Below are 15660 nucleotides of genomic sequence, written 5' to 3' on the forward strand. Positions count from 1 at the left end.
TCTCTCCAAACAAAACACCAAAAGAAAATAGATTATCTTTTTTTTTTTTTCCAGAAAGATACCGAACCATTCCAGGCCTTTTTTTTTTTTTTCCCCCTCATGTGTTCATTTGCCATCTCCAGACAACTGCTGTTCAGAGCCTATTTAAATATGTATGAAAGACTGCTGAATTGTCACGTACATTTCAGACTGGAACACGTACTAAAAATCCTAATCAGCCGACATGGACCTGCCGGAAAAACGATACATGCAATAAATGCTTGCGCTCTCCCTTAAATACCAGGGCAGCTGATTACCTCAGTGGCACGTATTGATGAACTGGCAATGTATTTGTACCGTTCCAACCCCAGAAGGGTGGGCAAGGAATCTGGGGAGGGGGAAGACGGTCATTTCTTTATGTTAAATAAATAGAGAAATAAAAAGGCAAGGAGAGGAATAGATACTGTTGTGTTTTTTTTTTTTTTTGAGGGAAACCTCAGCGCTTGCCCTGCATCTGGAGGGAGCGGAGGCTGGGGGGCTTTTATGTGGGGGGGGGAGGCTTTTTTTTGAGGGGGAAGGTTTTCTGTGAGGGGGAGGCAGGCTTTTTGGGGGAGAGGCTTTCTGTGAGGGGGAGAAGATTTTGAGGAGGGGAGGCTTTCTGTGAGGGGAGGAAGGCTTTCTGTGAGGGGAGGAAGGCTTTCTGTGAGGGGAGGAAGGCTTTCTGTGAGGGGAGGAAGGCTTTCTGTGAGGGGAGGAAGGCTTTCTGTGAGGGGAGGAAGGCTTTCTGTGAGGGGAGGATTTCAGGGAGGAGGTTTCTGTGAGGAGGGGAGGCTTTCGGGGGGAGGTTTTCTGTGAGGAAGGGAGGATTTCGGGGGGTGAAGGCTTTCTCTGAGGGGAGAGGCTTTCTGCCAGCGGCCCCCCGGGCTCTGCCGTCCCCCTCTCCCCTCACGCTGACCTTGGGCAGGGCCGGCCGGCTCGAGGAAGCCATTGCCGGTGCCCCGGCCCCGCCGGCTTTCTCCTCAGGAGCCGGGAGCGGCCGGGCACGGCCGGGGGCTGTCCCCGCGTTACCCACCCCGGGGCGCCGGCCGAAATTCCTGCCGCCGCCCGAGGCTGCCCGGGGCGGATCCCGGCGCTCCCCGCCCGCCTGCCCTTTATCCGCGCCTCGCCCCGGGGCTGCAGCCCCCCACCGGGAGGGGGGTTCCCGTCCCTTCCCCTCCCTTCCCCTGAGGGGCGAGACCCCCCCCCCCCCCGGGCGCTACAGGAAACCGCCGTGAGGGGCGAGTCCCGGCCGCGGCGCACCCGTACACCTGTCTCCGCAGCGGCGGAGCGGGGCGTGACGGGGCGGCGGCCCGGTTTACCCGAGGGAGGTGGGAAGAAGGCGAGCGCGGCGCCCAGCCGCAGCCTCACCGGGTCGGTGCGCAGCTCCCGTCCCCGTCCCGCCGCCGCCTCCCCTCCGCCGCTACGGCCGCCCCGCGCTGCCCGCGCCGGCCCTTTTATAGAGCGCGGAGGTGACGTCAGCGCCGCAGAACGGGCGGCCAGCCGCGGAAAGGGCCGAAGGGCTTCGGAAGGAATCGGGGGGAGGAGGGGGAGGAGGGGACGGCCCCACCCACTCGAGCGCCGTAGAACGGAGGGAGTGCGCATGCGGAGAGGAGCGGAGTGAGCCGAGGGGCTCCGGAGAGTGACGAGGGGTTCCGGAAATTGCCGAGGGGCTCCGGAAAGCGCCGAGGGGCGGGGTAGGGCGCCTGAGGGCGAAGGCCGTGTGGTGGCCTTTCAGCCCTCCTGTCCCCAAGCCATGGCAAACGTTCAAAATAAAAATAAAAACAAAAACAACAAGTGAGATTGGAAATCATTTTAATTAGCGCAACAGTGGGGTCTTCTGCCCCCCTTTTCAGTCCCCGCATGGGCCAGGTTCCTGCTCTCACCGCAGAGCTGCTGTAGATTGTGAAAATTCAATCGATAGGCCCGACTGCAAGCAGCAGCCTCAGCAGCTTTCCATTATTAAATATATATATACACAACATAGGTATGGTTAAGGCTGTCTTTTTGAAGTAGCCCGCAATGTCAGAATCACAAGCTCGACAAGGGCAGAACATCAAAAGGGTGCACACGGTTGTCAAAAATCATCTATTTTTAAAAAGCCGATGCATAAATTCAAAGGAAAATGAGCCTTTTGTATAAAAGAGATGTTTTAAATAGACATGGCAAATAAGGTTTACCCAAATCTCTGTTTTTTAGAGGCCTAGTAAAACAGAACTTCATAGGACCAACACAGCAAGCGGCTTTTAGTGATTTTGGAGTTAATAACGCTTTCTTTTATTAAAGGACTTAAATGGAAAAAGCACCCTGGCACTGATCTTGCATCAGAAGCCGTAGGACCGCCTCAAACTATTGTCTCTAAGGAAGAGTATGACTCACAGCAATTTTAATGCATCTGGTCCTGAGCACGCAGTATTTTCACATATGAGATGCTCTCACTTGTCATGTTTGATATGAATATGCATATGGTGCCATTTTAATATATGCAGAGGACCTTATTTGCACCACAACTTAACACCAAATGGCTAACATTCGAAGCTGCTAAAATAACAAAAACTAGAACAGCATGATACAAGTCAAGCACCAGCTCAAGCGGTAGATGCAACCATAAGCTACATCTAAAAATAAATATTGATTTATTAGTTATTTAGAAGAGCACCCATTCAATTAAAAAAACCTTATTAATGTTCTTGAAATAGCATATAAATATCTGGATGCCCTTTACTGAGGTAGAAAGGGATACCATATATGTTATTAATGAAAATAGGTACTTATATTCCCCCCCCCCCCCCCCCCCCAAAAAAAAAAAATTAGTAAACCCCAGTACCTGTCAACCAAAATGAGGAAAGATTCTGTATCTTGTACATACCACCACATCCCCCCTTGTGTTTTGGCACAGGCAAACAATTGTTTCTAACAGACACTACCCATTACTATCTTGATAAAGCGAGTCTCCAACATAATTGCAGATATGCAAGATGTACTCATAACATCTCCACTCTATATATAAAAAAAAACTAAGCATTTTCAAGTATACTAATGAAAGTTGTAGTACTTACCTTTTAAAGGATACTGAAAGAAGATTTCCAGCATACCAGATCAATCACCAGTAATGTTAATCTAATGAATTCCAGTGTCACTTTACAAAATTTATACACCAAATACAAATTTAATTTATTACCAGTCAATTTTAAAGTCAAAGTTCAAGGTTTTAAAAGCCTAAGTACCGTAGTATATACATTACAATCTTTTCTCAGAAAGTTGGAGGGCTATGTAAAAAAAAAAAAAAAAAAAAAAAAATCTAATTCAGATTGTCATATGGCCCCCTAAATTCCACATTCTACAGCTTCAAAATGTGAAACCTTTAGGATTATTAAAAAACAATCTGGTAAAAATAATAATTTTAACTTGTAACAGTATTTTGAAAAAAATCACGTACTACTTTCTAGAACTCTGCAGCAGATTTTCTCATCTTGGAGACTACCAAAATAGTTCAAGAACAGTGCAATACCCATCAAACAAATCTCCCACCACCCTGATCCCCCATACTATGTATTCTCCAATAACTACAGAAAAAAGAACAAGCGACATCAGATTAAAGAGGAAAAAAAAAATCAAACTTTAATATTAAATTTAAACAGATTTCTAGAATGAACTATTCTCAGAATAATCCACCATTGGTATAAAAGTATTACAGTACTTTATACATAAAAATAGCATAACATTGAAAAGTAAGAAATATATTTATATAAAATGGTCATTATAAAATATAATTCAATGCACCATAGGTAACTCAAGCATACCATTTCCCCCTCAAATGATGACAGAACATCAGCCAAAGTGTTCAGATGAATGCACTGTTTCACCGTTATTATTTTTTTAATAAAATTATTAGCTTTCATCCACTTAATGGATAGTGGACACAGAATTTCTGCAGTTTCAGGAACGCAGCTTTTTCTCCATAAAGTTACTATCCACACAAAGTTTTTAAAACAGTGAGTCTACCTCTCTTAGATCAAGAACGCTGCCTCTTGGAGCAAAGTTACATTCAACAGAGAGAAACGTTCACGATGCTAGGCCAAGTACCTTTTACCAGTCTCTCAGTAGTTTTAAATGTTGTTGCCACAAACAGGATGCAAGTATGTCAACACAACGGGAAGTGAATTACAAAAGCTTGACATAATAAATAACAAAAATAAAGTTTCACCAGTAGGTTTCTGAGACTGATTACTTTGTTAAGACTTCGTAAAGCTTTGAGGTATTTTCACTTCCGTGAACAGAACAGCACCGAGCAAGTTTTCAGTCCAAGTGTTTATAGTGAAATCCAGAAGTTATCAGAATACTGTATGTAAACTATCTTCCACATGTTTAAACATATCAAGGAAAAACTCTCAGTTTTCCATAATCTACTATATAAAAACCTATAAAAATCCAAAATAAAGAACAGCTTTATCCATTTCCAACAAATGAAACCATATTTTGTTCTACGCAGCATAAAATTTACTGAATTACACTTTAACACACGGTTTGAATATAATCTCTTCATCCACCCAAATACAAAATGAATTTGTTTTGCCTCTATATGTAAACAGGAAGCCAGGTCTGACAGCACTGACATCCAGAGAGGAAGAAGTATATGCTGATTTATGACCTCCAAAAGGAAGACTGCAGAAAGCCCTTTGGTAATGGGATTTCCTTCTTCTGTAAACATTCCTAGTGAAGAGGAGACAACAACAACAAAAAAAAATGAAAAAGAAATGGGTATCTTCATTTGCCATCTCTTCTCAGGGATTTTGATAGCTCTTACTGCACACATTCAAAGCATTGCTAACAAAGTATCAAAATTTGTTTTGAAATTAAAGTACAAACTATGATAATAAAATATGATAGCTCTAGTTTAAGACAACATTCACAACACAAAGTATTCAACAGTTCTGCAAGTTTTCTCTAAAAAATACATACACAAAATACAATGCTAATGAGACGCTACAAAGAGCAGCTCAAAATGTCTCCTTCCTCATAATCTAATCAGGACAACATAAAAAGTAAGCAACCCACTGATGAAAATGAGCTGTTACAGAAATGACTCAGCAGAATCGTTCTCAGCCCTTGTATCTCCTCTCACTGCAACTAGTCTCACTGAACATCAACTATAACCAAAATAATTTTCCACTGAGAAAAACAGATGTGAGGTAAGAAAGAAGCAAGATGTTTGACATTGTAACTATCATTAAGACAATTCAGTAAGTGAAAGACAGGTTACATCATAGCTACAGGTCTGGACTATCAAGTGTGAGGCAAGCAGCGCCAGCATCAATACTGGAATGATGCATATATTGAATGGAGTGGAGGAAAAAGTCACTCTAAAACTGAAAAAAAATGCTTTACCTCCAAGAATTGCTTGAAACGTATTAAAGAGCCCATCTGTCCAGAGCTGGTAATTGCTTCAATCCTGCAGAAAGAACAGCATGTCTCAAAATCTATTTAGAAAGTTGAGTTTTATTTGCAAGTGGATAGGGAGGTGAATGTCAGAGATAGGAAAAGGTGGAAGAGTCTTTTAAGAGCAAACACCAAACACCCAAAAAGTAAGAACAAGGATTATTTCACATTCCTAAAAACAAATATCATACCTTGGGAAGTAGTCTTCTCGGATCAGCAATATCATTTTCCAGAACTGAACCTGATACTGTTTCATGAGAGCGTTACCACATACCTACGGTATAGAATCAGGTCTCAGAATAGCATAACACTTTCAATGAACCTGTTCAATATCGATCACTGAATATTTAATTCAGACATTAAGACAGATACCTATACCTACACTAAAACAAGCAAAGGTTCTAGATTGCCCTACTGCTAGCACAATCACCTTTTCTCATTGTTGACTGGGTGGTCATCACTAATACCAATTTGATGTTGTAATTCCTCTCACTCCAGCCTCCCTCAAAAATGAACAGCCTTCCCTAATACCATTTGCTAATGTATACTGTGGTCATTTACCAACCTTGATTAGTGCAGTATGTACTTATCAATTTTATTCATATAGCCAGTTTACAGAATGCCTCTGGTGTATTTTGCCTTATAATTTATTCTCTCCTCTTTACATTCTTTAGAAGGCATTTAATAAGCACAAAAGCTGCTTCTGTTTGACAATGCATCTCCCTTGACTCCAGCCTTCAGCTTTGGCTCTTATTTAGGATAGCCATGTATCCTGGGATATGGATTAATATACATAAGACTCTCTCCTTTCCAACCTGAAAAATCCATCCTGTCTTATGAAGTAATTCATCTGGAAAGGACACAGGACCTTACGTTCTGCATTGCATTGTATGAATTGGCGCCAAGTGACTAGCAAACCTTATTCTTAAAGGAGCATGCAACTATTTTTTTAAGGTTTCTGTTTTGTTTTTTTAAAAGGAAAATATAACAACAGAAGTTGCACGCAGTCTAGGTAAACCAATTTTTTAAATCGTTCAACTCTAAGGCTGTATTAGCAAGAATGTGGAATTATGCATCTTCTCTTCTGAAGGAAAATGGACAAATTAAAAAAACTGTTCTTAAAAATCATAACAAACCTCACCTCAGTCAGTAATCCCTTCAGACACTACAGTGTCACCAGTTTAGATCCCTTTAACCACCAATTCACCAATTTACTGTCTTGTCTCATAAAGCAATAATGACTTTTTTATTAAAAAAAAAAAAAGAAAAAAAAGGAAAAAAAATGTTTGTCATTTTCCAGTGTTTTGCTACTGCTAAGTAGGCTCATACATCACTGACCTCCAGAAAATCAAAAAGAAGTGTAGCTGTCACATCTGCCAGAGGCTCCATATTCAACATATGAGCAAGCCAGCGCCATCCATAACTCAGCCCATGAGGATGTGTCTATAAAACAATAGAAAAAACTAACCACCACTTGTTTTACAATATGCAAAGTGCTATTATCGAAACAGACAGTCTTCAAACTTCTTTTCACTTTTACAAAGTTATTTTACAATAGCCTTACATCCAACCTGACCGTTATGAAAATACCAAGAAAGTAAGTAAAGGTCTATGATACGAAGTACTTTGCATTGCCTTGTTTAATATGGTTATGACCATCTCTCTTCAAATATTATGAGTTAGTTTAGGTTCAGCTGCAAATCAAGTTTATAATACATTTAGTAGAGTCTTGGGATACTAATGGAGTTCTAATTATAACATCATATACGTATACCCCTTGTCTGTTTCCATAAGGCCACCGGAACTGAATGATAGCAGCGTAAAGACGAATCATTCCTGACATCCGTTTAAGAAAATGATCTTGCTCTTCAATCTTAGAATCCTTAACTTGATATCCAAGCATCCTAAGTATGAGAAGATGTTCCAGTATTAGGACAGCAAAACACATTCACACGAGTCTCTGCACTTCTCAATTTACTATAAGTCAAATGTACTGAGAAAAGGATAATCCAAAACCATGTAAGAATTATTGCAAAGTCTGATTGTTACATTCTGGATCATATATTCCACTATTTTGCACCACACAAAAGCTTCAGGTTCTGTACTGGATATTTCAGGTCAAATCAAGCTATGGCTATCAACTGTTCTTTGAGAAGAACATAGAAGAAGAAGCAAAAGAGCATCCATTATCCCTAAAAACACTTCCAGAGGTTCTGAAAAACATTCTCCAGGGGTGCAGAATCAGGGGAACCGCACACTTGTGGGTAAACCTCCAGATTCTATGCAAGCACGTCACAGTGCCTAAGTAGAGATGGGGAAAAGCAGAGTTCACTCACAAGAATACAGTCCTAGCCCTTGTTGAGTGCATGCTGAAGAACTCCAGTAATAAATTTACCTCTTATACTCTTCCATAGAAGTCCCCTCTTTGAAGGCAGGGTAGAATGGCACAGAATATGGGCACTTTTTGTGTAGATGAGCTAAAAAGAGATCTCCGAATTGAGGGTGTATTTCCCAGATTCCTGACGCCACCGCTGCAATCGGAAAAGCTGCCTCACGGTGAGAAGCTACTTCTTCTTCTCCTTGACTCTGGAAGGGGGAAAGAAAAGTCTGTTCCCGCCCCTCCAAGACATTTCTCAGACAACAAATTGAAAATATCTTTTTGTTCCCTCTCCTCTGTTGTAATTAGCCTCTACTAATGTTTCTATGACTATTGTAGCCACCCATAAAAAAGCTGACAAGGCCCTGTGTCGTCAGCTCCCACAGAAGATGACAAACTTGGCTCAGGACACAAAAAAGGAGTTAGCATCTTCAGGCACAAAGTGCAAGGCTGCACAGATATTTTTACTCCAAACAACCATATTCTAATGTTTACAAATTCAGTCACAGTTTTACTCCATGGGAAATTTTTTTTTGCATGTATTTTGTCTCTGCACTGACAAATTAAAGCCTCAAACAACCCAAATTCACCAAATGAAGAACAGGAAAAAAAAAAGCCAACTTCAAAAAGCAACTCAAACAATGATACATCATTTTTGGGAGGTGCTAACTGCACAGCAGGGACAGAAGCTTGACTCTTGTGCGCTTTCTTCTTTTTCCTCCAATTCTGCCAAGATGTAGGTTTTTGAGCATATGTACAGTTTTGTCATAGATCATAAATAACTACCAACCTTTTTTCCACTGTTATTATATCAAATTAGTTAAGATTATGCAGCGTGTAAGTCTGGAATTTAAAATAATAATTCCTCTTAGAAAAGATAAAACAGTGGAGGGAGAGACAAGAAAAGAGAAACAAAGTTCCTTCTTTGTTTTGTTGTGTTTTTTTTTAATTCGTAAAGCACTTTCTCTAATCAATATGAATATTAACACATGCCTAGGAATTTTGTTTGTTGAAGAGGGAGGACAATACCCAAAAGAGCTTCCTAAAGCACCAGCTACCTTTGCCACCCCAACAAAGAGAAGAGTTTCTCACCACAAATTTCTCTGCAAGTTTGTAATAAACAAAATCCAGACCCTGTGGATGCTGAGTCACTGATACATTTTGCCCTCCACTCCGAACAGACTTTCCAGAGAGTAGGTTATTGATCCTGTCAAATATCTCTCTCAGCTGAGAGCCTGTAAATATATCAGGAATGTATGGAGACAGAAGGTTAGGAAAAAGCAGACAAGCCTTAAAAAGATCACATCAACTGCACAAAAACTAGACCCACACCCTAAAGGGCAAGACGCCTGCAACTGCTCGTTTGCTACATCTGATTAAAGAAACTGAATTACGATGAAGCAAGAGGCTTCTCAGGGAGGCAACAGACTCTAAAAACAAAAGCAAGCACTGTTCTACAAAGATTTGGCCTCTTCCTACACCAGCTCTCTTCTGTAAGGGTGATTATAGAAACCTTGGATACACTGTGTTCTGCTAAAATCTTTACACTAAAAGGCATTACAGTTGGATTGAGCTCTTTGTGTTTTCCTGACCTGCTATGCTAGAGATCTGGCTAACAGGGATCGTAGCTGCTTTCTGCAAGTCCATTTTTGTCTTCTTAACCTGCAAAACAACAACAAAAAAACATTTTAAAAAACTTTAAAGGCAAGAGAATTGATCAAGGCTGAAAGGCAGAGTTTCACTGATGCAATATATACCTTATGGTCCAAATTCTGAAAGTAAGAATTCAGCCCTAAATCCTAACTCATCTTTAGCTGAATTAAATCCACTGAAAATACTACACAACCCAATCTCACGGAACTGAGGTCAGAATATTTATTTCCAGAATAGCTAGCATTTAATTTAACAGTTATATGTACCTAGAAGACCAGCAACAGAATGAGTAAAAAACTCTTCCTGAGACAGTAAGATGCCAGGTTCCTGCATCCACAATCTTTAAGAGCTGAAAACACCCCCAGAAGGCCAACAGTAGACAAGTGGGTTAGTTCTGCCTCAGGACACATCTATTGGATTTTCAGATGCACATAACGTACTGGGAGGAAAAGACAGAATGGGCAGCATCTAACAGGTTTTGTTTCATTTGCATTTTGAATCGATGTTCAGGACTTAAATGAGTAAAGGTTATTCTGCTGCAGACTGTATGACAAATGAATATAACTGAGAAACATTAGAAAAAAATAAAGTAACGTAAATGTTCAGAACCCACTGTTTAACATTTTTCTGTCTCAAGGTTTGAGTCATACTAAGATGTAAAGCACTCATTAAATCAACAGGAAAAAATCTCATGAAGAATGAATGATACATAAAAATGACAAAAGCAAGAGTGAAAAGCAATTCATTAGAAGCAGCATACAGCATCGTCTTTTAATACTCTATAGCAGTCCGATCCAGATTGTTAAAACTGCAGAAAATAAGTAATCTGCAGAATTTAAAAAGTAGGCTACAATTTTGCTCTACAGCTCCTGATTTTTGTGACAGATTAATATATTTTTTTCATTACTACTATGACAGTGAGGATGAGCAGACTTAACAGGGGCTGCTGCTAGAAATGTTTTTTATGAAAGCTCTCCTACTTCCACTAGAGATCAAGATAATCCCTCTTCAACAGTGTTAATCATTTGTTCGTACCTCACTGTCTTTGCAGTTGCTTATTGCACTGAAAGAAGCAGCACACCGGTTTGCAGCATCTTGAAGCTCCTGGTACCAACGCATAATACTTTTGTCTGTCTTAACTTGATGTCCTAATAAAAAAGAAAATAAATAAAATTAAAAATCAGGAGATTAACGAAGACCAAAAAATCTAGAACACCTGATTTAAGGTCAGCTTATGCATCAGATAGTTTGCTGCTTGCCGTCCTATAACCATGTTGTTAGTTGTGCTAAAAGTTAAAGCTACGAGAAGGTATGTCATCGCAACAATAAGATGCCAAAATAGGATTTGGCAAAACAATAAGAAAGTGTATAAGGAGGAAACGGCAAGGGGAGAGTAACAACCAACCTTCCTTTGTCTGCTTTCCCCCTGGCAGCTGCGCTGGGGCACCGTTCTGAGCCTTCATCTGCGATTTTTTCTGTAACTCTTGTTGCTTCCGACTCTCTTCATCTCTCCTCTTTTTTTCTTCCACAGCTGCAGCGATTTCTTGCTGCATGCTGGATATCAGCCCCCGCATTTCCTGCAGTGCTCGTTCAATATTGGCCACATCCACTTGAGTAGGGAAACCTCTCTATCAAGAAACAGAGAAGGCGACAGAACATCAGTCTTTAGTTCCACTACATGTAGTCCAACAGTAAGAGCAAGAAGCCATTGAAGCACTAGTTTTCATATTATCCAGGAGCCAACTACACATTTTACCCTCTTTAGTGAAAATCTTTTTCTCCTTTATTTGTACATAAAGTTTGCCATAAGGGGGTCTTAGTCCATGACTAGATCTCACAAGATCTTAGGAAACAAAAATTAATAACACACTTTGACAAGTGGAACGGAACCCCAATGCAAAGACTAGATGGCTTCCTTTGCAGGAAGATACCCGTGACAATCTGGAACAGATGACGACCATTATTACAGTGTTTAATTTTTCAAGGTTTGTATCTCACCTTCACATAGAGAAAGTGTTTTTCATGGAAACACAGTTCCTGCAAAAAGGCTTGCTAAGATAGGAGTACCCTACCACATTCAGTATTTTTCTTTAATAATTTATGAACCACTCCACTTCCATGGTTGCCTCAAGAAGGAACTTAACAGCATCAAGAGCTGCACTACTTTAATAACAGTCTCTCTTGCAGAAATCCTCATGCATTTTTATAAGCCATTTTCACACAGCTAAAGTGTCAAAGAAGAGAATTTGCCTTTTGAATTAGCCGCTTTATAGGCCAAACATCTAAAAACATCTCTGTGACATGTTAGTTAACTGTCTCAAAACAAGCTGCCTTTGAAGACTATTACAGGGAGCTTTAAAAGGAAGAAGAAGCACAGTTAAGAACAACCCTAGAGCCACTACCTCACTAGCGGTGCGGATGAGTCCTGACACCAGCCCACAGATCTGGTTGCCTCGACTACTGTATGCAGAAAGATCAATTTTTGGCAAGTCTTTGTGTCTGTAATTGGGATCAATCTGCTGGTTAAGCTGTAGCACTTCCTCCTGGATGGAATAAAGGCGACGCAGTCTTTCCTGGCCTTCTTCCTTACGCAAACGCTCCAGCTCCTCCTGACGCTGCCTCTGCTGCTGTGCCTCACGCAGTTTTAGGTTTAATACCTAGGGAGAGAAAGAAAATAGACACGGAGTTAAGCAACTCTAGCTTTACAGGTCCTTCCTGGCTTAATGAAAGGAACTGCACATGGGGAAAAACCAACCAAACAAAAAATTTTTCACCAGCTGTAGTCTGAATGTGGTTCTGAATACAGAAGTGCTACAGAAGCTGCAATAGCATGATTGACAAATTTTGCTGCTTACAGCATCCATGGAGCCTCAGGGCTGGAGAATAAGAGGTTCACAGGGAATCTCAGGACTGTTTGATTGCCATGGAGTTAGGAATAAAAAGATTCAGATTGAATCTTAAGACACAAAATAGTATATATAAGTTTCCTCAAACGAGTTAACAGACAAAGTTCTAAGGATAGGCCTAAGAACGTCACAACGTGCTATTTTTATAAACAAGACCCCATCTCTATGGAAGTAGTACAGACAAACTAATCTTTAAAGAAAAACACCTTATCCATCAAGACAACACCTTGACCAATCATATAGCAGGAGCAAAGCCTAGTTCAAGCACGAACATCAGCAAACTTTGAATGGAAGTTAGTTCAGTTAAAGACTCCACTGTTCTGCTCCTGTAACGCATGTGCCTTCACTGAATTTCCACAACAACACAGCAGGTGCCTGGTGCAGCACCAGAAAATACGTTCTCACCCCAGGAATACTATGTGTAGACAAATAAATCAATTGGTCTTTCCAGTTCCTACCAAGCAGTCATGCTCTTTTATGAAAGAAAACTGTTACAAGTCTCAGACCTTTGCTCTGTGTCGGTGTTCTTCTTTCAACTTCTCTTGCTGTCCCTGAGTTTCCTTTAAGCTAAAATACACATAAACACGGGGAAAAAAAAAAAAGGTCTATTAAAGACATGATCAAGAAAATACAAACACAAACACACAACAAGTTACTTTTAAACATTTTTAAGAATTAACCATTGCTTTGGTTAGATGCTATAGTATTTTAAGGATATTGGAGCTATTCTCACCTCTTCTCCATCACTTCTTGCAAATCTTGGAATTCCTGATGCCGCTTTAGCTCCTTCAGTTCATCAAAACGCTTCAGTTGCTCACTTGCAAGGTCATACACTGCCCTCACCATCTGCTCTTGCTGCTCCTGCCGCTGCCTGAGCCACTCCTGCAGATTGCAAAGGTGCCAGAGGCACCACAATGTGATAACCACCACAATTCACCAGAAGAAAATACACATGAAATTGCCTAGAAACAGCCAATGTGGTCCACTTGAGGTTATCCTAAACCTTATACAGTAAACAACTGCCCTGTTGTTTTAACCTGAGCACTGTTACCTCCAGTTATACGGCTCTCCTGTGAGTCACATACACCTCAGCCCCCCACCCCCTTATTTATTTATTTATTTTTTTACCTTTCCTTTCAACCTGTGCACCTCTTCATACATCCGAATACAGCCTTCGACTTCCGTAACTTTAGATGGAAGGAGTGTTGGAAGGACTTCTTGATCCATTTCCAGCAGACTAAGACCATTATTTCCCTATGTGGTCAGCATACGAGTAGAATCAGTGACTGAATATAGTATCAGAAATTCATGGAGGAAAACAGGTAAATCAAGTCTCTTAAACTGCACATTACATAGAGAAACAGACAAAGGAGTCAACCAACACATGAGTTTTAGAGTAGTTAAATAACACAGAAGCGTAATCTCACGATTTTGAGTATCTTCCAGCACCCACATGAGGTTGTGATAGTCGCTCTTCCCAATCAGTAAAATTGGCAGCAGATACCAATAGCCTCTAGGATTTTCACAAGGGCTCACTATCACCTAAAAAAGCACCTAAAAAAGCCCCAAGTTCTCTCTACATTCACTGAAGATGTTACACTGCAGGAAACCAAGATCAGTTTATACTTTGAATCATTCTTCAGGAAGAGCCACAACACATCTCAGTCATTCAGACTCCAGAGAAGAGACAGAAGAGCCTAAGAGAGTACTCACAGACTCTTACAACAGGCCTGATCCTACTCTGTGACTATATTCTTCCACATGGATGAATCCCATGCTACTAATCCACGTAATTATATCACGCCAAATAAATTTTCCTTAGTTATGGTGAAAAAGAGCTTGCTTTTGGCCTGCTGTGAAAGTTATTTCAGGAAGATCTTACCACCAATTTTATCATCCCCTGGCTACGCTAAAAAAAAAAAAACAGCTGGAAGCAAGCACGTTTTTTCCCCACAAATTAACAGAGCAGAAACCAACCTCTATCAGACAATTTACGGCAGTAAGTTAACATACTTTTTCCACATAGCTGCTCACATTCAGGCTATAATTAGAGAGCTACCTTTGTTTCACTCAGCACTGTAGATGAAAGTGGTGAAGAGCCCTGGTGGCTGGCAGACACGACCTTCTTGAGAGGTAGCTGATTTGTACGCGGAGTGTATTTGTTAGGTGTTGAAGTTCTGGAGGGTGCCATTTCCTGGTCTGACTGTCCAGCCATCCTGTCCAGGACCCAGCCAGAATAAGAGGATAGCATGAGAGGCGACATGCATCCTTCCAAGACATCCTTGGGAGAAAACACTTGTTGTGAGCACGAAGCACAGCAAGGAAGCATGAACAAACACAACTGAGAACACCTGCATGGGTCAGCAGGTGCCTCATAACAGTGGCTCAGCATGCCACTTCCCATTTCTTCTGCCAGCTTTCACAGAATCGTTAAGCTTGGAAATCATTAAGCTTGGAATCCTTAAGGTTGGAAAAGACCTTCAAGATCAACTGGTCCAACCATTACCATACTACCAATGTCACCCACTACACCCATGTCCCTCAAGCACCATGTCCAACCTTTCCTTGAACACCCCCAGGGATGGTGACTCCACCACCTCCCTGGGCAACCCGTCCCAGTGCCTGACTGCTCCTTCTGAGAAGAAATGTCTCCTCATTTCCAACCTGAACCTCCCATGGCACAACTTGAGGCCATTCCCTCTGGTCCTATCACTGGTTACCTGTGAGAAGAGGCCGACCCCCAGCTCCCCACAGCTTCCTTTCAGGCAGTTGCAGAGAACAATAAAGTTTGTCCTAAGCCTCCTCCTCTCCAGACCAAACACCCCCAGTTCCCTCAGCCGCTCCTCACAGGACTTGCATCCCAGACCCCTCACCAGCTTTTCACCCCTTTCTCCCCGCTCCAGCAGGAGGCTCAGCATCACACCCCTTTCTCCCCGCTCCTTCAGGCAGCCGGACCAGGTCCCGGACCCCCCCCTCCATCCCCTTCCCCTCTCCTCAGGCTCCCAGGGGAGCCCCGAGAGCAGCACGGAGGCCGGCGGGCGGCGAGCCCTCACCTCGTCCTGCAGCCAGTGGCGGCAGTATTTCAGGCGGCCCTTGCTGGAGTTGCGCAGAGCCGCCAGCGTCTCCCAGCGGAGCTGCCTGGCCTGCATGGCCGCGCCGCCGCTGCCAACGGCCCCGCCGAGCACCCGCCCCCGCTCCCGCTTCCGCTGCCGGGGCGCCACCGGCCGCGGGGCCCCTCCCCGGCCGGTCGTCACATAGGAAGGGGCCGGG

At 42.2% G+C, this 15660-nt stretch overlaps 2 protein-coding genes across 4 annotated transcripts in view; both read right to left on the bottom strand.

The window, feature by feature from the left end:
* The window catches only part of SPTAN1 (spectrin alpha, non-erythrocytic 1), a 51132-nt gene extending 49589 nt beyond the window's left edge, over positions 1-1543 (bottom strand). The window contains exon 1 of one of the 3 annotated variants that reach the window (XM_066980833.1): positions 1387-1543. The gene's annotated coding sequence lies outside the window, so the exon portion shown is untranslated. Of the gene's footprint in view, positions 1-181; positions 204-296; positions 340-1386 lie in introns of those variants that run through there. The other 2 variants (XM_066980830.1, XM_066980832.1) reach the window with 2 other exon arrangements.
* Positions 1544-4523: 2980 nt separating this feature from the next.
* Positions 4524-15647, bottom strand: GLE1 (GLE1 RNA export mediator). Its single transcript, XM_048055276.2, has 16 exons — positions 15444-15647; positions 14450-14671; positions 13519-13644; positions 13124-13272; positions 12897-12957; positions 11887-12141; positions 10890-11112; positions 10520-10632; positions 9424-9493; positions 8924-9066; positions 7850-8040; positions 7229-7358; positions 6793-6897; positions 5646-5728; positions 5404-5467; positions 4524-4728 (listed from the first exon to the last, which is right to left on the bottom strand). Exons 1-16 carry the CDS (start codon positions 15537-15539, stop codon positions 4660-4662), a joined length of 2100 nt encoding a protein of 699 aa, XP_047911233.2. The 5' UTR covers positions 15540-15647; the 3' UTR covers positions 4524-4659.
* Between the last annotated feature and the right edge of the window lie 13 nt (positions 15648-15660).

This window comes from Anser cygnoides, chromosome 20 (genome assembly GCF_040182565.1).
Source record: "Anser cygnoides isolate HZ-2024a breed goose chromosome 20, Taihu_goose_T2T_genome, whole genome shotgun sequence".
NCBI classification, from domain to species: Eukaryota; Metazoa; Chordata; class Aves; order Anseriformes; family Anatidae; genus Anser; species Anser cygnoides.